The following is a 27540-nucleotide window of genomic DNA, read 5'->3' on the forward strand; positions in this document are numbered from 1 at the left end:
TGCATGTACATGTGTATTCGTGTTTGTGTGTAGGGAAGGACTTGAAAACAGGCAGGCTCACATGTGTGTGGAGGCCAGAGGACAACCTTGTCTGTCACTCCTCAGGCACTGTCCACCTTTAAGACAGAGCCTCTCATTGACCTGGGGCTCAACCAATCTCAGCGACACTGGCTGGCAGAAAGCTGGGGTCCACTGCCCCCACCTCCAGCGGTGGGGTTGCTCACCATGCCGCCACTGCATCTGGGTTTTAACACGCACATTCTGGGGACTGAAGTCGGGGCGATGTGCTCAAAACAGCCATCACTTTGTTAACAGAGCTATCTCCTCAATTTCTACTTTGAAAAAAAAAAAATCAAATTGTGGGCTGAAGAGATGATGGCTCAGCTGCTAAAGGCTAGGCTCCCAGAAATATAAAATATACGAAACTGCATTTACAACTTGACCAAGAGTTTGAAAGAATATATTACAAGGAATAGAAACCAGGGAGATAAATGGTTTTGAAAGGGGTGAGGATGTAAAGGAGAATGGTAAAAATGGACATCATATATAAATACAAGAATAAAGAAGTAAGCAGAAGCCGGGCGGTGGTGGCGCACGCCTTTAATCCCAGCATGCGGGAAGCAGAGCCAGGAGGATCTCTATGAGTTCAAGGCCAGCATGGGCTACAGAGTGAGTTCCAGGAAAGGTGCCAAAGCTACACAGAGAAAACCCTGTCTCAAAAAATCAATAATAATAATAATAATAAAAAGTAAGCAGAAGGGCTGGGAAGATGGTCTAGTAGTTAGGAGCACTTGCTGCTCTTTCAGAGTTCCTGAGTGGGGCTCCCAGAACAAGTCAGTCCAGCTCCAGTTGGTCCAAATGCCCTCTCTGGCTTCTGTGGGAACCTGAACACACATGAAGTACCACAGAGAGACAAAATACACATAAATAAAAACCTTTAAAGGGGAAGAAAAAGGAAGTAAGCAGAGAACGCTTTAGAACAGGGTACAGGAGGTTTTGATACTAATGATTAATCTACATATCAAATGTAAGCATTTCTTATGTTCGAAAACCCAGAGCAGGCAAATTTTGGAGGTGTCAAGTCTGAATGAGCTACGAAGTTCTCATCTTTGAAGCTGGGAGCCGGAACCTCCTGCACTGAAAAGCTCTGCAGACTGAAAACATGAGGGACGCCCAAAGGCCAGAACCCAGCCACTGCCCTCAGCACAGAAATGCCATTTCCAGTTCTGGTTCTGTCTAGACTGGAGGAGCCAGTGCTTCAAGCCATGGTTGGCTGTAAGGCAGCTTTAAAGCACTTTAGAGTAAGTTCATTTTAATTGACTTGAATTTTAAACTGATTAAGTGTGTAATCCAAGTATGAAAAGAAGTTAAATGTCACAAAAGCAAATAAATGCGCCAGATTCTGTTCTGCTATGTTTATTATTATTATTATTATTATTATTATTATTATTATTATTATTACTGTGGCTATTACTATTGCTATTATTATGCCTAAAAGGAGGTGATCATAACCATGACAGCCTATGTGTTCTTTCCTCTCCTCTGCTCCTCACTACCTGTTGAGATAGAGTCACACTGTGCAGTGCAGGCTGACCTGGAGGTTGTGCATCAGCTGTCTCACCCTCTCTCTAGGGCTGCGATTACAGGGGTTCCTGGCTCCTCACCAGCAAGGACATTATCCGTTTTCTATACGCTGGGTACCACACGGAAAGGGTGGAGTTCCAGAGTGGACACAGAAGCTTTGAAGACTCCCCCATCCCTGCTCCTCTCTAGACAAGAGTACAGCTGAGGGCAAAGCACCAGCCTGCAACCAAAATGGCTTGGGCTCATTCTAGGCACCACAGGAAACGATTGAGAAGACAGGATGATGAATCAGTCAATAAAGCAAGGACCCAAGTTTGAATCCTCTCTCCCCTTCCTCCCTCTCTCCATTCTCCCTTCTCCTCTCCTCCTTCCCTTCCTCCCCCACCTTTCTCTCTCTCCCCTGTGTAAGTCCACAGGAGAAACATGAAGCTATTCGACAAGACAGGTTTGGAACTAGAAAAGTAAACCACTTCATGTTCGTTTCATGCACACATACCTCCAGCATGCCTAGGACTTCTCACAATGCTATACGTTAAGTACTTCATGCGTTCCAATCATGAACTTAGGTGAAACAACAGTGATGTTAAAACTATACATCTTATAAGGTAAGTCTAGCTAGCTCAGAAATCTAATTTAAAAAAAGAGGTGTCAATATAACATTTAGGGATAGTCTCTGAAATACAGCCCTAAAATTTACTTTCATGAGAAATAATATAGGCAAAAATATAAATGTCAACCACAGAAAACCCACCAAATAACATTAATAGACATGAAGTCTTGAAAGTCAAGTATAAGAGAGAATATTCTGCAAATACTAATATTTATGAGATATAGCAAAATCAATACCACAGAAATTAGGACGTATGCTGGGAATTAAAGCATCCTGCCGACAGACTCCCCACTGCGGTAAGGACAGATGTCTCCATGACTGCACACACAACCTCTGCCTTGGCATTACACTTCTTCATGATTTCAAAGTACTTACCTGCCTCTTTATACTTCTCATTACTGGATAAATAAAAAGCACAGTAGTATTACCATAGAAAGTAAAAATGTTTGTGGTGCCTTAAAATATATATACTAAAGGAAATGACTATTCAAATTAATTTCAAAACCTAGAAGTACAGCTGCAGGGAAAAGTGCTGATGTGTGAGGCCCTAGGTTTCATCTTGAGCTACCTGGAAAAATATTTAAAAGATGGGGTGATGGTACAGTCAGCAAAGCAAGGACCTGAGTTTGAATCCTCAGCCCAGTGTGGGGGCCTGCCTCAGTCACCCCGGTGCTGGGGAACAGAGGCTGGTAGACTCCTGGAGTTCACTGGCCAGCCATCCTAGCCAAAGCTTTGAAACTGCAGGTTCAGTGGGAAAGCCTGTCTCAAAAAGGAGTGGAGAGCAACTAAGGGAGACACCTATTGCCAGCTTCTTGCCTCCATACTCACACAAGCACACATGCATCCACATGAACTCTAGAGTGCACACACACACACACACACACACACACACACACACACACACACACACCATTCTGAAGTTAGGAGAAAGCTCTCATTTCTCAAAGGGAAGGAGATGGCAGAGGCCTCAGTTAGAAAGCTCCTTTTCCAAGTGGCTCCATGTGTCCGGGAACCTCAAGAACACACTACTCATGGACAGTAAACGGAGAAACAAGAAAGCCAGGGGGTAAGAAACATTCCAAAGCCTCTCTCTGAAAAACCAATGAATAATTTAAAAGCCATTGACAGCATCGTGAGGTGTTTTTATTATGGCTTTCTTCCCCCTCTGCTAATTGGAAAAGGCTCTTTCTTGGAAATTTGCCAACGTGTACTTTCATGCTAAATCTACCGCTGTTTAATTTCTAAGGGAGGAGGTAAATGACTCATCAAAGCTTCACCTGTCAACATTTAAGGGGGAGACTGCTGCTTGTGACACCACACTGTGGTGGCGTGGTCTTACCCACTGAACTCCCTGCTTGCCAGTTCTGCTGAGTGCCCCCTGCTGCTTTTTATATGACCAGGTCACAGGCTCAGATACACAGCTATACTGACTCAGAATAAGGAGGACCAGGGAGGGAGGCAGGGAAATGACTTACATATCCACACAGGTTAAAATCAAGTGTCTACTGCATGTGAAACCTCGGGTGAAAACCAGTGCCTAACAAGCCCCTTTCTACCCCGTCTCTGATACAGTGGAAAGATAGACAGCTAGGAAATGCTGCACACAGGACTGAGTGATACCTGAGAGAACTCCAAAAAATGCAAGGTTCCCTTCCCTCCCCTCCTCCACCTCTCATACCCAAATAAAGTATATAAAGAATCCCAGAATCGCACAGAAACCTACTCTCAGAGGTCTAGCCAACTCAGCATCATGAATGCCTATGCATACTGGCCCTAAACTCCATAGGGGAAGTATACTCTGTCATCCTACTTGATCCATCTGCCTTTGCCTCTACAGGCCAAATGCCTACTACAAATTGATAATAATCTACAATATCTTAAAATCATGCATCATAGGTGGGCTCTCATGGATTCAAAAGAACTATACTTCATGCTCTGTGCCAACCAGCGAGCAATCTTTCTTCCCATCCTCTTTCCTAATATGAAAAATAAAAGGGAGGTCTTTTCATAGCTGAAAACATAGAAACATTGAATGACATAGACAGATAGACAGATGTGAAATGTTTTATAGTACTAACAACATATAATTTGAGATTTATTTATTTTTATTTTATGTGTATTGGTGTTTTACCTACATGTATCTCTGTGCACCACCCATATATCTGGTGCCTGTGGAGGCATCAAATCCACTGGAGCTACAGTTAACAGACTCCAGTTGAGAGCCGCCTTGTGAGTGCTGGAAATCAAACCTGAGTCTTCTATAAAATGCTCTTAACTGCTGAGCCAGATCTCTGGTTCCCATTTAGACAAGATTAGTAAATTAATAACTAAGAAATTAAGCAAGAAAAACACAAAAAAAACCACACTGTTACCCACTACCTTTCTGTATCCTTTGTGAGGACATAATGTCATCTAGGAGCTTGTATCAACCTAGGCCTTGCCTTTGGGAAAGTGTGGCATGGGCAACAGAGAATACTATTCTGTGTAGTAGAGCCAAGTGTTATTGGTTAAAATCACCATTTCTAAGAAAGAAAATATATTCAAGGTTGTGTATCAATATGGATATTTACAATGTGAGAAGAGATAAACCAAAAATGGCCAACAGTGAACATAAATCAGAGAAAACTGTACAGTAGAATATTTCACATTGTTTAAAATGTTCTCTAATAAAATTCAAATAGAAAATCTTGGTAGTAGAAGAAAAATGTAGGAAAACTGAGTGTGCAGGCATGCAAAGCGGAGATGGCATGTGTGCGTGCGTGTGTGTGTGTGTGTGTGTGTGTGTGTGTGTGTGTGTGAGTGTGTGTGTGTGTGTGTGTGTGTGTGTGTGTGTGTGTGTTTCACCAGTATCCCCATCCAAATACTAATCAAGTCCAACCCTGCCTAGCTCCGGAGATCTGATGAAAGCCTGTTTGCGGTGGTGCGGCAACCCACCACTGACATCTCAATGTTGGAGTTACTGGGCTTTAGAGACACAGGTGATTTTACATTATTCTATTCCTCTGGTTTCCCTGGTGTTTCACAATGACAGATACATATTATTTACTACAGAGGCAGAAGTGCATTTGGTTAATTATTCTAAGTATCTCAATATGCCCCTTGCATGCCTTCCTCTGCGGCAGGAGTGGGAAGGATGATGATCACTCCCCAGAGCCTCAGCCAGGAAGAGTCTGCACTGCATACAAATGACTCTGCCTATCTGAATTTAGTGGTGGGAACTTCAAATTCCAGTGGCAGTAATTAAGGGGAAGCTCCTTTGGTCTATTGCCACTCAGAGCATTTGGAGGTTCAGCCTCCATTGTGCAGGCGAGGCAAGCTCCTGTGAGAACAGAATAATATCTAGTGTGCAGACGGCTGGGATGCGCCTGCTTAGAAGCAGGCCAGATGTGTACCAGGCCAGGCATGTTCTGCAGACTTTTCCAACAATTTTTGAGAAAGGAATTCTAAGTATTAAACACTTTCATGTTTGAAATATGATTTAAAAAAAAAAAAAAAACAGATCTGTCTGCTGTAACTACACCTCAGTCACATACATACCCAAGATACTAAATGAGTCACAAATAGAGCCTGGTTATGCTCAGACCACTGGCCTGCCAAACCTGACTGGATGAAAGCTCACTTGAAACAAATATTTTTGAACTGTAGACTTCCCTTGTTAATAAACTTGTAAACTTATATAAATTAATTCTGACAAAAATTAAATGCCATGAGGTCTATTCAGAAAGTAGATTTTGCTTCTTTGGACAGTTCACTTCAAGTCCTCGCAGGGCTCAAACTGGCTGCAAGGAGAAAGCAATCTAATGTGGTTCCTTGCAGACTCTTGGAGAGCAAGGCTAACAGCTAAATCAATAGGCACCAACAACCCCAAACTACACTGCCCTCTATGTTTGCCCTTTCAGACTCTTGTCAGTTTTTATTATTATAGTATCATTGTGCTGGGGACTAAAGCCTGGATTGTGTGTGCCATGCAAGGGCTCTGCCTCTGAGCCATCTCTCCGGTCTGATTCTTCTCATTTTAGATGTACATACCCCATGGTTTTTATTTTCATTTGAACTAATACTCATAAAGACAGGAGTTTGTTGGAATGTAAAACAAAATTAAAAGAAACTCCACTAGGAACTTTCACACAGATGCAAAGGATGAGTCAAATCAATCTCAAGCTGTGCCCATTTTGATATTAATGTGATTGGCACTGTGTGGTAACACCTCCACATTTCTCATCACAGACTGTGTGAAATTAATGGTTACAGTGAAACATGTTCACAAAATCTTACTCTGCAGATACAACCACGAAAAATGAAAACATGGCTTAAAGCTCATTGGGTGAGAGGTTAGAGGCATGGCAGAATGGGATGGTAGGGTTCCCTAGGAGCAGGTGATAAAGGTCCCAGCAAATAATGTTAATATACCACAGTGGATACTGGGCTAAGTAACATGGGACAAAAAGAGTGAGTTGCACTATGACCAGACAGCGCACTTCCATTCCAAAGGGAAACCTGGGAAAAAATGATGGAAGAAACAGAATAAAAACCATGAAGTGTGCTTTTATACTTCTGCGTATATAATGTTCTGAATTCTTGGATATACATGAAGTGTGCTTTTATACTTCTGCATCTATAATGTTCTGAATTCTTGGATATACATGAAGTGTGCTTTTATACTTCTGCATCTATAATGTTCTGAATTCTTAGATATACATAAAGTGTGCTTTTATCCTTCTGCATCTATAATGTTCTGAATTCTTGGATATACATAAAGTGTGCTTTTATCCTTCTGCATCTATAATGTTCTGAATTCTTGGATATACTTCCTAAGCCAACACAGGTATTTGCTCACTCCTGTATAAAATATCTCCAGAAGGTCAGGCAGAAAGCAGAAAGAAATTTCCTATAAAGAGAGAAGAGAGAAACCAGAAACAAAATAAGAAACGGACTTTGTAAGGCCACGCTTCCTGTTCAAGTTTTTCTTCTGAGGCTGGTTTATAGTTCAGTGTTAAGGAGCTTCCCTGATGTGTTTAAGGCCTTGGTTTCCATCCCTGGGACCGAGGAAGAAAAAAGAAGGGGGAGGGGCATAGGCACAAGAAAAGGAAAAGAAAAGGGGGAGAATCATACGGAAATATTATCAACTCAAAACATGGATCCCCCATACTCCATAGACAGCACTGAATTTTATCAGAAAATTAGTTTCTCCTCATATTGATGAGAAAGTCACTAACACTCACACAGGGCCACAATCTGTGCCCAGGGAACACCTGACCCCACTTGACTGGCACCAAAGAACAGAAGAGGTCAAGGGTTGCAGAAACAAGTGGGAGTGGTTACCTTCCTGTCACACGTTTTGGGACTTCCAGTGGTGTTCTGCTTGAGAAAGCCAGCTGTCGTGGACCATCGGGTGGGGTTTTTCCGGGAGGGCTCCTCGGAGGAAAAGTTATTATCACTGAGCGAAGTGGAGAGGCCAGTTAAAGCTGGGTCACTGCTCCGGCGGACATGAAGAGGCATATCTACACACACAAAGAGAGGATTGGACTTAGCAGAGATGAACACCACACTAGGAAAGATGCATTCAATGCAAAGACTAGTGACTAAAGACTACTGGATTTTCATTTGGTAATCTGAGGTTTAATCACGTTTATTTATGGTGTGTCTGTGCATGGATGTGGGTGTGTATGTGTCGTGGCACGTATGTGGAGGTTGGAAAACAGTCTGCACAAGTTAAGTCTCTCCTTCTACCATGTGGGATCCTAGAACTGAGTTTAGATCTTCTGGGCTTGGAGGCAAGTGCCTTTCTTTGCTAAGCCATCTTGCTAGCCCAAGTAAGGCTTTTACATGGAGATGGTGGGCCAGCATTCCTATGAGGCTTTCAAATGCCCTGGTGATGAAGGAGACAGAGGAGAGGTCTAGCTCTGGACAAAGCTGCCTAGGCTGGTATTTGGGCTTCAACACTCGATACTAACATGACTGTAAGCAAGAAACCTGGCTGTCCTCTACCTCTAGTTACTTGTTACTGGAATGATGACAAAATAGTACCCTGCTTGATAAGGATAGTATGGGGTCTAAATAAGAGTCACTGTCTGGCACGTGAAAAATACCAAATTAAGAGTAACAACCCATACTGCTCTTATTTACCATTATGTCTAGATAAATTGTCCCAAATACTATGTAAGACATTTAACAAAAACAGAAAACGAAATTATTTCATCTAACTTTGAAGTGCATCTACAGAATTAGAATTGTAGGACTTAGACAATGCTTGGATAGTCTACTGAAGAATTACACTGAATGCAGCACTGTTTTTCTTCAATAAAGTATTACAAGAAAATGCAAAGCACAGTTGCTTCTTGTCCCTCAGATGATTGTGGCAGGTAATTTTCATTGTCAACCTGAAAAGATTTAGATTCTTCTAGGATATATCTCTGGGCACAGATATGAGGATGTACCCAGAGATGTATGAAAGTGGGCTGCACCCCGGCCAGAGTCTTGGACTGAATAAAAGGAGGAAGTGAGGAGAGCACCAGCTCTCTGTCTGTCTGTATCTGTCTGTCTCCCTCCTCCTTCCCCCTCTCTCCTCCTGACTATGGATGCACTAGAACCAGCTGCCTCTCTCTGCTGCCACCATGGCTCCCCATCACAGCAGACTGTTCCCCACACTGTAAGCCGGGATAAACACCCTCTTAGGTTGCTTTTGTCAGATACTGTCACAGCCAGGAGAAAAATAGTGCATAGAGTGATCTTGACAGTAGTGCATGATACGCAGGGACCTCTGCTATTTCCTCATATAAATCACTCCATAAGCGACCATTTCAATACAATAGTCATGCGAATTAGGATGTGTCCATATTAACACAATCGGCTGCATTAACACAATCAGCAACAAATTGAGGCCAGTGTCTATCTATCATGGTATCACTGAAGCATGATGGACCACAGCAGAGGGGAAACCTAGGATGTAAGTTTTAAGAGTTACCTTAGAGACCTCTAACAAATGCCAGGCATGGTGGTGCACACCTTTAATCCCAGCACTCAAAAGACAGAGGCAAGTGGATATCTCTGAGTTTGAGGCCAGCTTGGTCTACATATTGAGTTCTAGGACAGCCAGGGCTGTATAGTAAGACCTAAAAACAACAACAACAATAAAAAACCCAAACACATCTAATACAATAGTCCTTCCCAGGAACCAGTAAGCTCACCTACAAAGCCACAGACAAGCCAGCCTCAGAAGTATCCTACTTAATATCCACATCTACACCATGAAAACTTGATAACACTACCGCAACATGGGCAACACTATCCAAGCAAGAAAGCACTTGTTTAGTTTAATATTGGTTATGGTTATCTTAATTTGATAGAAGGAACACACACATAAAAATTATAAGATGTAATTTCTGGTTTTTAAGTGAGTATAAATTACCTGTGACAGTCAACATTACTTAAAATTTGCAATTAAAAAATTAAACAGAGGCTAGGGGTTTAACTAGGGGTTTGGCAGAATGTACTTGCCTAGCACAGAGGAACCCTTAGATTCAATCTTTAGTACTACACAAACTGTGAGTAGTGACATGTGCCTGTAATCCCAGAACCTGTGGAGTGAAGGCAGGAGAATCAGAAGTAAAAGTATAGCCACATAAGGAGTAGAGGCTGGCCTGGGCCACACGAGACCCCATAAATATATAAATAAAACAAATAAATAAGAACTATATAGTCGGGCTGGAGAGATGGCTCAGGGGTTAAGAGCATTGGTTGTTCTTTCAGAGGTCCTGGGTTCAATTCCCAGCAACCACATGGTGGCTCACAACCACCTATAATGAGATCTGGTGCCCTCTTCTGGCCTGCAGGCACACATGCAGGCAGAACACTGTATATATAATAAATAAATCTAAAAAAGAACTATATTGTCACCTTTGAGACAAGTGCATAATACCATACATGAAGATAAATGTGTACTAATACGATAAGGGAAGTCCCCTACCAGAAGAAAACAAAATTATTCCCTAAATTATTCCCAAGGATTACAATGATGTGTATTTTGAGTAACATCAGTGCTAGAGTTGTTAGTTTTCCATCACTTAAACAGGTCTTGTCACCAATCTCCCTTCCCAGCTTCCAGTGTATAAGTATAAATATTATAGTAGCTCAAAGAGTGAGTTAACAGTGTTAACAGTGCACAGCCATAAGGGCTAAAACCAGCACCCATTATCTGGCACAAAATGACCCAAGAAGTATATTCCATCTCACAGCAGAAATTTGCTTCCCAGCATCAACATAGGAGGAGGAGGAGGAACACACGACACTCAGGATTCCATTACACCATTAACTAGAACCATCATTTCTGCCTAGACGTGAGCACTATGCTAACCTGTTAACCTGAAACAAACAGAGAAATCACACCTTTGTGGCAATGCAGTATTAGGAAAATTTCCCTTCAATTCTAAAGGATTAGAACTTTCATTAGATCTCACAGCCAAAGTTAATAATACATGGTGAGGTCACTTAAGACTTGAGAAGACTGCTGCCCTACTATGTACTCAGCCTGTTTGCCAAGCCTGACTTAAGAGAACAACAAACTTTACAGGCCTTGGCTTTTCCATGTACTCGACTTTTATACCCTAAGCTAATGTATAACTACAATCTTAAATTATATAAAGCCGGGCAGTGGTGGCACATGCCTTTAATCCCAACACTTGGGAGACAGAGCCAGGCGGATCTCTGTGAGTTCGAGGCCAACTTGGTCTACAGAGCAAGGTCCAGGACAGGCACCAAAACTACACAGAGAAACCCTGTCTCGAAAAGCAAAATAATATATATATGTATACGTACACACACACACACACACACACACACACACACACACACACACACGTGCAAGCTTCCATTCCCTTGACCCATGAGTAATGCATACCTGTGTGTATGTTATGGTAACAGATGCTGAAAACAGCAAACAGGCTGAAAACAACTTTATAAACTGAATATCCACCATGAATGTTGAAGACAACATGCAGATATTACTTGGTAGCATTTGTTTGCTATCAAAGTCAGCTGGAGCCAGTGACTTAATCCCTTGTAAATCCCTACTAAAAATTCTGCAAAGTATCCTTCATTCTTTGCCTCATGCGATGCTTTCTGCGCTGTTCGGTAAGAGAGAGAGCAAAGTCCTTTGTTAAGGACACACAGACACAAACACAGGGACAGACAACTCAAGAGAGCCTCAGGCAGACACAGATTCAGAGTCAGACAAGAAGACAGGGAACGATGGGGACACGGGGACAAAGAAGTAGAGAACTCGAATTCCCAAGGGAAAGTGCTGTTTTAATTCTTTCCCTCTAAGCGATACTGGCACATTCAGGTACTCTGAGGCTACTATTAATGTGTTCAACACCATGCGCATCTGTTCAGTCTACACAGCTGCATTGTAAATACAGTTGACTGTGGGAACGGGGGGGTTGGACATGGAGGATGCTCGCCAAGTGGATGAAGCAGCATGGGGCTATGGGCCACAGAAACTGCACTTTGAGGGGCACACCTGGGAGACACGGATATGCAGTCCCTCCTGTGCAGCCATTAAAGCCATGCTTGTATTGTAGGGAAACTGATTCCGAAGAGTCACCAAAAAACCACCCTGGGCATCATCTTTGTGCAACCCTCTAATGCACACCCCGTGCAACGACAGCATCCCCTTTTATATATTTGAGTACTGTTGCATTCAAAAAGGTGAAAGGGAGTAATAATAATAATAACGAGGCTGGTCAGAATATTACAGAACTAAATAAAGAAGTCAGTGGTGAATTCTCACCAGAGGAATGTCAGGCAACCATACAACAAGGTTTCAAAGGCTTTAAGGGGCCATAAGAGCTGGGTGATCACAACAGAGGCATAGCACTGGCTGTCCTAAAATGGAAAGACTCCAGTATTATGGTACTGAAGTACACCAGACACAGGGAAAGATAGCGTACTGTCCCATTCATGGGAGAAGCTGACGAAGCTGCTCTTGTAGAAGTGTGCACTGTGTGTGGGCTAGAAGAGCAAGGAGGAGGAAATGGGTACAAAGACGATCAGATAATGCAACATGCTCTGGAACCTGATAGGACAGTGTGGTAGCTACAGCCAAGAATATTTATTGTGTATTTCAAAATAGCAAAAGGAAAGGATCCTAAATATTTCCAACACAAAGAAGTAAAAAATGTTTGAAAAGATGGAGATGCTAGGTACACTGTATGTGTACACATATATCACTACACATCATATACGCAGGGCAGTATCACATTGTACTCCATGAATATACGTGATAACTATGAAAACAGAGATCCCAGTGTGGCTCTGCGTTCACACGCACAGAAATTCAGATCCAGCAGGAACTGATTATCTCCCACTATAATGGCACTCACTTGGAGGTCTACTGGTTTATTTTTTTCTTGGTTCTATAATTGCATGAATAGCATTATTATGCAGCTTACACAAACACAAAGGTTTAGGGATAGAATTTTAGAGCCAATGACTTCCTTTGGAGGGTCTGAATGATTTTATTTTTTAATATGAGCCCTGTAACAGTCACAATGGAGAAACAAGTAACTCACTTCACAGATAAGCTGGGCTCAAAAATACAGGAACAGCCAACTATGATCACAGATCAATGTCCTAGACAAAAGTTTGGGCTCCTGAGCAAGGCTCATGACTACACAAATCATTAAGTTATTATTCACTAATGTATCAGAAAATGCATTCTATTTCTATCTACCTATGACTATGAATGTGGGCATCAATTATTAAAGGGAAGAATCTTGTCTTCAAAGCAGAATCACACACACTGAAAATGACATACTCAACTGCCTCTTTTCACATCAAGGAGCAAACGAACAACACACTAACTATAAATGCAGATTGTAACAGCACACATCTACATGGCAAAAATGCTAACACGGAGAAGAAGAGGCCTATTTGCTTAGTGGAGGGGGTGGTACAAGCATGAATACTTTGGTGCTAAAGAACAGTACAGATGAACAGGTTGAGGCTGGCAGGGGTCTCAGACAGTCACCTCAGGACCTGACCAAGTCCAAAAAGCAAGAGCCAGGTGCGGTGATACCCTCCTAATACGACAGAGGCAGGCTGATCTCTGTGAGTCTGAGGCCAGCCTGGTCTACACAGTGAGGTCCAGGCCCCAGCTAGGGCTTTTCACTCTAACAAAAGAATAGCAGCAAAAAAGTGAGTGAGTGCCTCAAACAGCTGTGGTTTGTGCAGCTCATGGCTGAACGTGGTCACCACTTAATAAGTGAAAATGAAAAAATGCTAAATCTTTACTGTTTTTTTCATTTTTAAGTAACAATAATAAACCTACTATATGTTCCATAACCAATATGAGTTTATGACAATGTCTTTACAAAAAGCAAAGCATGAAACCAGAGGAGACAGCCACTGCTTTATGTTTCATACAATAGAGGACACCTGGATCCCATATCTGCTTCTGCAGGCACTCTGCTGCAAAATGGGAAAGCAGAGAGAAAAACCAGCAGTAAAAACGTGGAGCTGGAGCGAGAGCATATTCTAATTGCCTTCTGAGATAATTGTGGAGATTCCTCGGCCATACTTGGCAAATGGCAGTTTCTCAAAGGTCAGCTGCAACCTGGGTGTGAACTTTTCCGTCACATTAAAATCTGCTTGTCTATCTCACGCTTTTAATGGAATATCTACTGACGAAAAATTCTGCGGCATTAGTCATCTGGGAAATATTAGTTATTGAGCTCTGCCAATCTTCTCAATGTTGACACATTTTCTTTCCTATCAGAAAAATCACATATGTTAACGTCTCTACTGATCTCATTGGGAATGTGTTATAGGGTGGGAAGTTGTCAACAGGAGCAAGTTATGGGTTGGGAAGATGTCAGTCATGCTCATAGTGGGTGTGAGTTTCCTAAACCTGCTTCTCACGAAAGGTTGAATTTTCTCTCTGGCAACAAGTCCCGGCAGCTGTTGCCCTTCTTTGATAGGCTCCTGTCATCTACTTGCTAGAAACCATCAGATACCAGATGCTGAATAGCCACAGTCCTTCTGCCCTTTTTGAAAGTAAAAATAATGTTCCAGGGCTGGAGAGCTGGGTAGGTGAGTAAAGTGTGTGCTGTGCAAGCATGAGACCCCCGATGCAGGGAAAGCAGAGAAATGGATCGCTAGAGCTCTCTGACCAGCCAGTCTAGCCAGAAATGGTGAGCTCCAAGTTCAGCGAGAGAATCTGTCTAAAACAAGGTGGACAAGACCCAACACCAACCTCTGACACACACACACACACACACACACACACACACACACACACACACTCACACGAGCACACACCATTCTCTCTCTCTCTCTCTCTCTCTCTCTCTGAATGAAATCTAAAAGGTTCCCAATTCAAGCCATTGCTTAGCTGTTTTTTGAGACAGCTGCAATGTTTTATGCCTGCTTCCCATTCTGCCATTTAAAATCTGTATACTTGAAGTCAGGTTGAAGTAAGGGCTTGCCCTGGTTCATCAAGGGGTAAGCAGTGTGAGTGACAAGTAGGGCTTTTTTCAACTGAGTGTATGGGGCAAATGAAGCATGCCCACACCTAGTAGCCAGCATGTTACCTTTGCACTGCCCCTACCCATACAGTGTGAGGCAAGTCAACAATAAAATGAGCGTTCCTTGTGCCCTTGGGGCTGGGGACTGAGGCCAGGGCCTCACACATGGTGATAGCTCAGTCTGCTACCACTATACCCCACCCAGTCCAATGGATACATCTTAATAATAATGAAAATGTGTGATCCTCTGGCCTCCCTGAAATGATCTCAATGACTCATAAGGACCCATGAGCCAGAGCCTGAGAACCACAGGTCTGGTCATGAGATCCTGGAATTAGTTCCTCTTTAGGGCTTTAGTTCCCAACAGGTACAAACAAAGACCACAATGAGAGCTGGAAAGATTCCTTGAGCACTAAACATGTGATCTCAAACATGTTCATTGCCCCCCACCAGGCTCCTCAATCAAACCTCTTCCTAACAGAACTGATAGCCATCTAGCCACGTGTCAGAGAAAGTATAAAAAGATCCCAATGCTGCACTATTATAAGCACTACAGCTTGCAAATACCAAAAGCTGTGAGGATGGGCACAAAGTTAGCCACACAGTGAAGCAGGGGGGCATCTGAGCAAGTAGACCAGGTCTTAAGAAAGCTGATTATGATAAATATCTAGACTTTGAGAGGCTTGCCATCTCTCCTCATAGCAACAGAACTTAGTATCATATAGAGAATACCATTTTGCCCTTGCCATCAAGGAATAAAATATGAATACAGTATCTTTCCTTAGTTTCATTTCCTGCTGATATGATAAAACACCCTGACAAAACCAACTTAGGAGAGAAACTATGTGACTCCCAATTTCAGTTTCTCGTCCATCACTGTGGGGAAGTCAAGGGAGCAGCCGATCATCACACCATCTCCAGTTTGGAGCAGAGAACAATGGATCAACGTGCATGCTCAACTCAAGTTCTCCACTCTTGGAGCCTGGATCTTCTCCCTAGTGGATGCTTCTACCCACATGGAGGGCTGGGTCCTCCTACTGAACTATCTTCATCAAGACAAGGCCCAACAGACATTCCCACTGGCCGACATGATCCAAATAACACCTCACTGACACTCTCTTTCAAGGTGATTCTAAAATCCAATCATTACAAGACTTCTGCAACTTACAGAATGGTCCTGGCTGGTGACCGATTGCAGCATCACTAATAAACTGATGTACTTTATATCCATTACAGAAATTAACAATCACGTGCACTTCTTATCTGCTGAAATTCCTCAGCCCTGATTTTAGGAAAAGAGAAGTACTTAAAAATATGAGGATAAAACTTTCCCACCAAGTGATCTTCTGATTTATTTAATATATAGATGTTCAAAGTCTGGCCTCTGAAACATTAAAAAGAAAATTCAAAGATAGGCATCTTTAATAATGAAGCTGCTGGCTGCGGCTCAGAGGGATGTGCAGTGGTCCTGGGCCCGGGACAGCTGTGCAGGGCCGTTTGATGTCATCGCTGCTTTGAAGAAGGGCTAAAGCAGCAATAAACCATCATCCCAGGATTCCAGATGCTCTGTGGTGCTAGTGCACTATAAATATTGATTTGTTTTCCTAGGTAACGTGCTTTTTAAATAAGGTGAAGAAAGGGTAAATCTAATAAGGAATTAGAGCAAATGGTAAACAGGAGACGTAAGTGTTAAGTTAGACTTCCAACTGCCTCCTCCTCACTGGGCCGATCGCTGCTTCTCTTAGTTTTCCAGTTGACTCATATGTTATTTAACCACTTGAGGCAATGAATAAACTTGTTCCAAAAAGGCCCAGCATAAGCTGGCAAGATATTTAATCAAATCAAAAAGCATAAAGTCACAAGGTTTCTAATAGAATTTACTATACAAATAGCACAATTACTCCTCACACAAAATACAACCATTTCTCCCATCTCCAGGGCCACTACACAGCTCCTGGAGACACAGTTCACCATAGGAAAAGCCAAGTTATTACCACGTGCCATGTTACAAAACCTACCCTCCAATGGCAGTGCACCAAGCCTAAGCCTGGGAAGAATTCTCCATCCAGAGGCTGTGAGTAGACTTCAGGTGTCCTTTCAACCCTATTTCCTATGCCACTTGTCATGGCTAGTGCTCAGCCCTACCCAGACTGGCAGTTCCACTGCAGAGCTCTGCAGGAAGACAGTCCCAAAGTGCAGAAAGGAGTAAGTGAGAAAAGCCCATGGCTTTTTGACTTAACTTACTATAGCACTGCGAGCCTGGTTCTACGCTTTGGAAAGCATATGATGCCTTTCTAACTCATCAATCAAATGCAGTGGATCAGAATTCTTGGTCTGGTTGGACCACAGCAACATCAGAACAAGTCCTGGTATTTGCCTTCTAGGATCTGTTAGCGGAAGTTCCCAGAAAAAAAGTCCTTCCGATAGTGAACCTTCTACAAAAGCTGACTGACTGACTAATCAGAATATCAGTGATTGTAGTGAGCTAGACTGTTGCAGGTCCAGGGCAAAATTGAGCTATCTTAGCCAAAGAGGTACTTCCTGCCCACCTCTCTGTGTGGCCTATCATCCTTGTGACTATTAGGTAAGTCATTCTGGAACGTATTAACAGAGCACTGGCTTCTACCAATGCGGAGACTAAGAATATCCTCAAATAGTATCTGAGGCCTAGTGCTGCATTTCCCACTTTGCTGGGACCTGCCCACCTGGACTTCCAGAAATATGTGTGAAAAGTGCCTTGATTTACAATTTCCTTTCTTCTGTTATTATTATAATTAATTAGTTAATTAAATAAAAGAATCATGACAGTGTTACCATGTCAGAACACAGAATTTGGAGAAACCTGAATATGTGTTCCTGGGCCACGGTCATTTGCATTTGGCCCCTAATAAACCATCTCTTTATTCCTTTCTAGCTGTGTGATTTTTGTTTGTTTGTCTGTCTTTTGTATGGACAGATCTGAATGCTTCGATGCCTCAGATGCATCTCCCCAGATGCAGCTGAAGGCACAAAACGCTGCCCAGGTGTTCCCAGGCCCACCTGCTCTAAGAGGTTCCCACAGCTGAATGGAAGCTGTGCTTACATGAACTTCGTCAGTCAGAACTCACCTTCATTATTAAATGCTTCCTCCAGCACAGAAAATGGTACTTGGAAATGTTTGCAAAAATGGTTTATAAATGAAACTGATGAATAAATGTGGCTTCCAGCTATCTCTACCTTTTTTATAACTACTGTCTCAATTATAGTAAGGTCAATCTCTTCATCAAAGAAGAAACAATGATACATATGGGATGGCCCAAGGGGGATGATTTTTTTTTTTAACTGTTGAGAAAAGACTGAACTGCTAGTTCAAACACTGCCAATAATAGATAGACTCCCAGCAATGTGTTCATTTCATTTTATTGTTTTTACTATTAAGTTTGCACTGCCGACCTTCATGGATAGCTGAGTCCCCTCCAGGGGTGCCTGGGTACCACACACTGCAGGTCAAAACCCACACTCCAGGAAGAATCTTACACTCGATCTGAATCAAATCCCTCTTATCTCTACCACTTTACCAGTTCAGTTCAACAATCATGGAATCAAATTTGAAAACTATCAATTATATCTGACAAGGAATTTGTCTCTCAAAACTTGCCATTGACTATTGATTGATGGGGATATTCTGTAAAGGCTCAATGCTGTCCTTGGACATTTGTCCTCTGTTATCTTATTAAGGGTTTGCAGACGTCACTCACTGTCAGGTTAACTTTTGAGAAGCATTGCTTTCCCATCGATTTATTATTCTAACCTGTAATGCTAAAGAAAAGTGTAGCATGTCCCCTAACCTAGGGACTACGGATCTACAACTTTCACTAGCTGATTTTCCATTCACGGATGTACTCCATCTTCATCTGGTCCTATAATTACTCCACCTGCATGATTCTTATCAACTGCTTCATGGAGGCAAACCTCTTCGGATGTCTCCAGACTTCTGCTGTTGTTGTTACTGGGTTTGTTTGGTTTTGTGGTGCTGGGGATGGACCCCAGGCTTCAAAGCTGCTTAGGCAAATGCACTGCAATACACTCCAGACCAAATCTCTACACTTTATTTTACTCACAAGTGGAATTTTTGTCTTAAAAATGAATCTTCGATAAGGAAGCCTGAAGACTCACTATACTCTATGCACTCAACTAGCTGCTGGTGGCAAACAGATTTCAGTGAGAATAAAGAGACAATAAAGTAATAGTGCATACAATGTCACCAGGGACTGGTGCTGTGGAAAGCTAAATGCAGTAAGGGCCAATGGGAAGGGAAACACTTTCTAAGGGGGAGAGCAGGACACAGGTTGTCCAGTTTCAGATCAATTTCTCACTGTGGCACCTTGTACATGCTGGCTGGTAATCAGTTTACTTGGCACTAGTCAGCGGCTCCGAGCAGTGAGCAGGACTTCCGGGTCCTGAAGCATATGGCTGCATGTCTATATGTATTACCTTCAATGTGTGGAGAGCTTTCCCTGATAATCCAATGCAGTCACTCTTCTCTTTAAGGGAAGAGTAATGGACATATTACTACATCCTATGCATCTGGAACAGGCAATCGGGGTGGAGTCACTGATGGTGCTGGACACTTACTATAGTTAGGAAGATGAAAGGAACTTTAACCCACTGACAAGGAATTCTTCAAAGCAACGCTAAGTAAACAGATAAAGGAGTTTTTCCCATTGAACAGGTAGGGAAATTGGGTCTTAGAATAATAAGAACACCTGACTAGAGTTAATTTACAAGAGGCGGTGGAAATAAATCCACATCTCAGTCATCAGAACAAAGAAAATGAGCTCCTACCCAACAAGGGTGGAATGGGAATCCCAGAGCCTAGGGCTGAAAGCCTACCTTATTCACAAAATTCTCAGCATCCAGAGTCCTCATCACCAAAGGGCAGCCATAAAGCAAATGCATTTGAGCAGACCTCTTACTGACAAAATAAGAAGGACAGACAGACTCTGTCCCTCAGTTCATGGCCGAACTGGGGCGTCAATATCTGTTCATATTCTAGACAGAAAAAAAAAGAAGGGCCATACGCATATGCACAAATGCTTCACATTTCACAGCTGTGCCACAAGCATGACCTGGGTTAACAGAAGTGTGTGAGGTGACCTTAATCTGCACGTTCACACATTGTAACTGCATGATCTTAGAAAATGGGTTTATTTGTACCAAAAGAATCATTTCAGGCAAATATTTGGTGGGCTAAGGATAATGTCTGACCACTAAGGAAGTGTGCCCTTATGTGGATCCCCTCCTGTATCTGACTTCAGATCCTAAAAGTGAAAACCCAGACCAACAGTAAACTCATACCTATGTATATAAATATGCTCTGTGAGAAATATCAATCTTTCTAAACCTTTTGTTGTAAAGAGGATCTGGGAATACTTCATGAAATGCCTGGCTTCAGGGCACTACCCAGATGTTTTAAGGATTTAGTGTAAATTTGTCTAGGCATGTTCTCACAAGCCCATGGTCAACTCTAGCGAGCAGCCAAGACATGGAACCATGCTGACATACACTACAGGTCAGGCCTGAGGATCCAGCTAAGAATACAGATTCTAATGCCGACAACCACAGTGGATCTAAAATTATGTGTTCTCTAGCAAGTCACCAGGCAGCAAGGTGGCTAGGCTGCCCCATACAGGAGCCACTATTGGGGGCTATTTCACTGAAGTCTCTTTGGCCTTATTTCAAAGCTGGGAGGCTATGAGGGAGCAGTGATTACTATTACTAAACTCTTCAGACATGTCTCTGAAATGTTTTAAGAATCTGGTCATTTTATAGATCAGTTAACTTAGCTAGATGTAAGTATAACACCAAAGCTATGATTTGATACTCTCAATTATATTAACCTTTTATTACTGCATAAAGGAGAAGATCACAGGTAGTTCTATTTCTCTCAACTTTCAAAGTTTAAAGATGGAATAGTTGGTCTACTTAAAGAATACATGGAAGAAGAATCTGCATTTTCTAACATCTAACAGAATTTTTATGACATATTTTATGTTTATATTTGCACCTTGGGGAATCACAGTTCATAGCTAGACTCCCCAAAGAAATAAACAAATATTTACATATGACTTTGTTTATCAAAGTGCTATATTTAACACAACCCACTATGATAATACAAATGTTATCATAATCTGCTACAAAATAAAGTTCCAGTCACAATCAAAGCAGTTAACAATCCTCTATTTAGTATGTTTAGAGCATCAAAGAGTTGGCTGCTTTTTAATTGGGGAGATAAACCGCTTTAATATTGATGAAACATTTCTAATATTTAAGGAGCACTTTTACACCAGTAAATCTAAACAACTTTACCTATCCCTCTGCCAGCTTGACAACCAAGCAAAAAGAATTCAACCCAATAGTGGTTTCCTAGGCAACAAGCAGAGAGAGAATCACTGGGGGGAAAAAATCGAAAACAAGAAAAAGCATTGTGGCATTTCCAGTAGGCTTAAGAAATGCATTCTAATTGTCCAAATGTCACAAAGACAACAATATTGAAAATCATTTCATTGGAAATGATTCAAAAGATAATGCCATTTTCATTGTAGCAAACGGGGTGTGGAGAAATAGAAAAATTAGATTCCCTTCCTTTATTCTGAATTAAGTAGGGTCAGTCATCAATCTTGTCTGATTTTATGAAATTTATCTACATTAGTACAGATTTCTAATATGCCTCTTTATTTCCCTATGGCAAGTATGAGCTGACACTTAACTACACAAAGAATCACCAGGGTGAGGAGACAGTGCTGTTTGATAAAGCCTCTGGGCATCTCTGGGCTCACAGAGGCCCCCATACATGCTTAGGTCTTCATTCAAAAGGAAAGCCCTTTGTGATGGTTATATTGACTATCCATTTGACAAGGTCTATAATCAGCTTGGAGACAAACCTCTGGGCATGTCTGTAAGCAATTTTCTACGGTAGGTTAATTGAAGTAGAAAGACCCAGCCTAAGTGTGAGTGGGATCTTCCTAAGGGCTGGCTGGATATAAAGAAGACTGAGCATAAAGGAAGCAAGCAGCAGCATTCATCTCTGCTTCCCGACTGCAGATGCAATGTGAGGAGCTGCCTCCAGATCCTACGAACACACCATCCGTACTCTGAACTACAACGGACTGTATGCGCCAAACTAACCAGAAGAAACCACTCACTCCTTAAGATGCTTCTGTCCCAGCAGCAAGAAAAGTAAACAGTGTGACCCTTGAAAACAAGTGAGCCCAGGCTGAGTATTCTCTCTTGCCCCCTAGTTTCCTCCTTTGTGACACAGAGGGCTTGGATTCAACCTCACAAAACTTTTAGCTTGTGATTTTGAGAGCTGAAGTGCTGAAGGACTGGTCTGTAATTCTGCTGATGAAATCAGTACTATGTTCTAGGCTTGGGAACTTTCTTTAGAAGCCTTGAACTTGAGTTAACCTTGAGGAAGCAACATTGGAAACACTATACCACACAGTGGGTTAAAGGTCTAAATTTTTACCAGTGTTTATAACCATGGAGCATTTTGTTTTGTCTCTATATTGGGAGCATTTACCTAGATTAAAAAGAGTGTGATGAAAACCCTCAATCCACGCTGAATGTCACGGCAGTCCTATGAGACACTCAATATTGTCATCTAATCAGCCTTCTCAGAGAAACACTTCGCTAATTTAGGAACTTGGGTGGAACTGATCCAGTAACTCAAAGCCATGAACTCAGTAGCTGCAGTCAAACATTACCAGCAGCATCATGAGAATGGTACTAACAACCAGTAAATGGTGTGCAACCCTATGATCTGGGTGTCCCAGTGAATCAATGTGCAACCCTGTGATCTGGGTGTCCCAGTGAATAGGTATGAAACCCTGTGATCTGGGTGTCCCAGTGAATAGGTATGGAACCCTGTGATCTGGGAGTCCCAGTGAATCAATGTGCAAGCCTGTGACCTGGGTGTCCCAGTGAAGAGGTATGGAACCCTGTGATCTGGGAGTCCCAGTGAAGAGGTATGGAACCCTATGATCTGGGTGTCCCAGTGAATCAATGTGCAACCCTGTGACCTGGGTGTCCCAGTGAATCAATGTGCAACCCTGTGACCTGGGTGTCCCAGTGAATAGGTATGGAACCCTGTGATCTGGGAGTCCCAGTGAATCAATGTGCAAGCCTGTCACCTGAGTGTCTGGTTTCCTATGTTAGTGTTCCCCTTTTCATATAAGCTTGCTCTCTTATAAAAGGTAAAATAACAGAAGGCACGAAAACTACTATGGAACAAGTTGATAATTTGTGAGAAAAGAGAATTCCAGGAACAGAAGCACATATGCTGGAGAGCACATTCTCATAGTTTAGTTCGCTCGGGCATGCGTTTCTTTTTTGATGTTTTTTAATCCAGCTACCTAGACTCTCTCACTGGTTGCTGAAAACAACCGAGGAGGTCACCATACTTTATCCATACAACACATAAAGTCATCTCAAAGAAGATTTAAACAACACTGCCATTAACACTGAGCCAGGCTTGGTGGCATAGACCTTTAATACTAGCACACTGGAAACTGGATTCCGAATTCTAGGCCACTCCAAGCTATAGATACAAAATCAGAGGTGAACCTGGGCTACATATCGAGACTGTATTTTTAAAAGAAAAAAAAAATAGTGTTCCCTAAGAGTCTAGCAGGCTGGTAGGTGGGCTACAATCCATGCGATCTCCAGGGGTCTGACAAAGCATGCTGATAATGCAGTACAGCAGTGAGTTTTCTCCCACTCCCATGAGCCAGCACAGCCAGCTTCAAAGTTCAGATCTGATCAGATATGGGTAAGATTCCTTTCCTTTTTCATAGTGTTAACTTTACATTTTCCTTACCCACATTTTTTTTTTAAATTTCCAAAAGACTTACTGTTATTTCAGACATCACTATGTGGTGTGGTTTGAATAAGGAATGTCCCCAGCGGGTTGGCACTGTTTGAGGAGGTGGTGAGCACTGTTGGGAAAAGTAAGTCACCTAGGGATCACTTTGAGAATTTATTGCCTTGCCCCATTTTCAGACTATGGGCGTGCTCTCTCGCTCTCTCCCTCTCCCAGTCCCTCTCTCTCTCCCTGCTTCCTACTTATGAGTGGAGATGTGACCTCTTGGCTTCCTGCTACAGCTGACCACTACCATGTCTTGCCCTCCCTATGGAACCATAAGCCAAAATGAACGCTTTCTTCTAATAGTTTCTTCTGGCTATGGTATTTTATCAAAGAAAGAAGCAAACAGAAAAAAAACACAACTGTTTATGTTTATCAACTAGAAGGATACTAGCAACGTTTTTGGGTTTGTAGTACATCAACTATGTCTTTATACAAAGGACAGTAAGCTTTGATGTGTCACAATCAACAGGAGACAGGGTTGGGATGTGTCTGGTGTAGAGTGCTTGTCTCACATGCACAAAGTCCTGGGTTCGATCCCAAGCGCCATTTAAACTGAGTGTGTTGGTACAGGCCTGCCATCCCAGAATTCAAGAGGAAGAAAAAGAAGTAATAGGAGTTCAGAGTCATCTACGGCTAGACAGCAAGTTTAAGGCCAGCCTAGGATACACAAGATCTATTTCAAATAACAATGATAACAATATAATAACATATGAACTGACTCTAACATCCAGGAAATAGTGGATTAAAAAATACATGGCAAATAGTTAATTAGCATGAATTTATTCTGAGCAATTGTCTTTCAATTACAAACCCCATAATTCACAGGAGGCCAGGCACAGAATACTACTCTTCTTTGATGAAAAGAAAATGTGCCCAAACTCAAAACCCTTTGAAATCTCAGGTTTCATAACCTCTAAAACAAATTGTGGTTATGAATTATCATGCCCCAAATGGAATAGATTTGCAAATAGTAGACAATGTTTTGACAAACCACATTCCTTTCACACTTGCATTCCTAAGAGAACAAGGAGACAGTCTACTGAGAAGCCACAGTAATCATGAGAATTGTGCAGAACACACCAGCAGCGAAGGCCGTTGCAGGCCAACACGTCTCTACTCAATCAAATGACTATAAACCACATTAAATATTTTAATATGACAGTGAAATCACTAGAAATGAGCAACCAAAGGAAAAGAGACTTCTTCAGCTTCTCGTCAGGGAAAAATCTGCTGCTCACCACTTGGAGCTCATGAAGAAAGTGCACCAACTGCTATTCTGTGGAACCTTGCAGAAAGATCAATCATCAGAAAAGGCTGACACATTCCCAGAAGGCAACAGGTATCTTTATAATCCCAATTCACATGTATCCTTACAATTTAAGAACTCTGTAGGCTTAGCGTGTCAGGAGCAATGGAAAAAACAGAAACAATGTGATGGAGGAGTGGAGGCGCTGATACAGATAGGATAGCCGTGCTTGTTAGAACACTGTTTTCCTCGCCTTCTTTACCCAATGAAGGTCTCGTTATCAGTAATTCATCCGTCCATCCATTCACCTTTAATATCTCTCCTTCACACACACACCCCTAACTGATACATGCTAAACTTAGTCCAGATACCTCAAAAATGAAAGTTTGTAGAAACCAACTGTACCAACTTTAAACTCAAAATCTGTGATCTGTCTCTGCTCAGCATGACATTTCTAGACTAGTTTATATCACTGAATTATTCAATTGTCAAGAGCTGATTGTTTAAATGAAGCCATCATTAAAAATGAAGTTGCATAAACATCCAACTACATATTACAACAAAGGCACTCAAAACTCAATCTCACCATCCTCTGTGCCTGTTACAGCTCTGACATCTCTAAAATGGATTAGTCATACAATAGCTTTTCACATCTGCACAGGTCTACTTCACTGGTGCTCAGCACAAACCACCTTAGATTTCAGAAATCTGGTTACTAAACTTACCAGCATGCCAACAGACCCACAAAACCTAGACAAATTCTCTCTTCTCAAGTCGCACTAAATAAGACACTATCCAGACAGTTCTGGCCTCCAAGAAGTAGCGTGAGGGGTAAATCCAGGACTCCAGGCAGGCAGAGGCATTGACTAAGCAAGGCAGAAACTCAGAGAGGCCCAGGGTACAATGAATGGGGATAAAGAGTTAAAACACAAGTTAGCTCTAAATTTTAGCAAACAGGACACACAAAAAGCCTGGGTTCCATCCCCAGCAACAAATAAACCAGGTGTAAACCACATGTCTGTAATCCCAGCACTGGGAGGTAAAGGGAAGGTGTCATTCTTTGCTACAGAGTTGGAGGCCAACATAGAATATAAGAGATTCTGTCTTAAAAAACAAAACAAACAAAAACAGAAACTGTAACACAGGTTAAGTAGCATATATATATAAGCCCATCTTTTGGGATCCTAAGGCTATGGAAACTCCAATCCAAGACAAGCTTGGACAAAAGGCTAAATATTTTACTTGTCTTTATGATAGGCCAGGAGGCCTTGGAGTAACCCTGATACTTTACCAGGAAAAATACCCTGAGAGTCCTAACTCACAAGAAATGCTCATCAATACCTTCATTTCTGATGAATTTGGTTTGTTTAGTTCAAAATTTTTTATTCGTATTGTTTCTTTTTTTACATTTGGTAAGGAATAGTACCAACAAATACAAGTCTAAATCGAACTTCCCTGAAGCAACAGAGCCTAAGACTGTGAGCACACATCCAGCCATTTACATGCCTTGATAATGGTCAGAGTGGCTGGAGTCAGAAAACCTGACTGTAAGGGCAGATCATCATTGAGACACGCTTCCAGTGGGTGTATTTCCTAATTAAAAGTCTCAAGTGTCTGTGTTAACAGAGCTGTTACATGAGCACTAGTGTTAATTCAAGGTATAGATGCAGGGTGTGCATGGGGGCTAGATCTCGCTGGTAAGTGCCTAGCATGCTCAAAGTCTAACTCTAATCCCCAGCTCCACATGGATATAAGCACTAGAGAGATAGATGCTGGGGGATCCGAAATTTAAGGTCATCTGCTACTGTAGGAGTCAAGGCCAGGTTACACCTCAAAAAAAAAAAAACAAAATTACTTGTGAAGTTTCATTATAATTTTAAAATCTCAGACAACATATAAAAAATGAAATATATAACAACAGTGTCCAATGGAAGGCCTTGTTGAGCAACTCTTCCATGTTAAAAAAAAAAAAAATCATCCATACTAAAGGAATCTGGTCAGTGAAATTAAAGATCGTGTATAACCTCAAACCTCCACAGACATGATCAGTGGTTGATCATGTTGCATCTGAGACCCTTCACCATCTCGGACCAAGGACACCATTCTTCTGCTAGACTCTTGAGCAGAGAGGAAGAACATGGAACTTCAGTAGTGTAGAGCTCCAAGCTAGCCGGCACAGAGACAAACAAGGTAGGATTCTTTATGCTCCTTTTGAGACAGGGTCTCCCTATGCTGCTGAGTCTACCCTTGAACCCTGGGCCTCAAGTGATTCTGCCTCTCCCGCTATACAAAAAAATTGCATGCTCTAGAGATATGCACATAGTTAGCTAAAAAATGAAAGCAAAATGTAGGCCAAACTAGAAAAAGGAGCTATGGTCAAGAAAAACTTTAATTCTTTAAAAACTAGTAAATGACCAAGCAGCCATTTCTTCTTCAAGTGTAGAAATGGCTGAAACAGGTAAAGAGCGGCAACTGAGGTAGAGGTGAGCAATGGAAAGTACGCCCAGCTGCTGAGATCACCAGATCCACAAGGAAGCAAAGGAGGAGAGTGTGAACTGGGGAGTGTGAACTGGGGAGTGTGAACTGGGGAGTGTGAACTGGGGAGTGTGAAATGCTGACTGAGATGGAGAAACTGCACCACGGGTTCAGTATTCACAGCCTGTGCATGATTTTC

The 27540-nt window shown here is 42.1% G+C and overlaps 1 protein-coding gene across 6 annotated transcripts in view; it reads right to left on the bottom strand.

The window, feature by feature from the left end:
* Pard3 (par-3 family cell polarity regulator) overlaps nt 1-27540 on the bottom strand; it is a 559217-nt gene that overhangs the window by 310695 nt on the left and 220982 nt on the right. For all 6 annotated transcript variants that reach the window (XM_059263788.1, XM_059263787.1, XM_059263786.1 and 3 more), the window contains exon 4: nt 7517-7695. In XM_059263788.1, coding sequence (XP_059119771.1) covers nt 7517-7695 — 179 coding nt within the window. The remainder of the gene's footprint in view (nt 1-7516; nt 7696-27540) is intronic.

Source organism: Peromyscus eremicus, chromosome 5 (genome assembly GCF_949786415.1).
Source record: "Peromyscus eremicus chromosome 5, PerEre_H2_v1, whole genome shotgun sequence".
Classification (NCBI taxonomy): Eukaryota; Metazoa; Chordata; class Mammalia; order Rodentia; family Cricetidae; genus Peromyscus; species Peromyscus eremicus.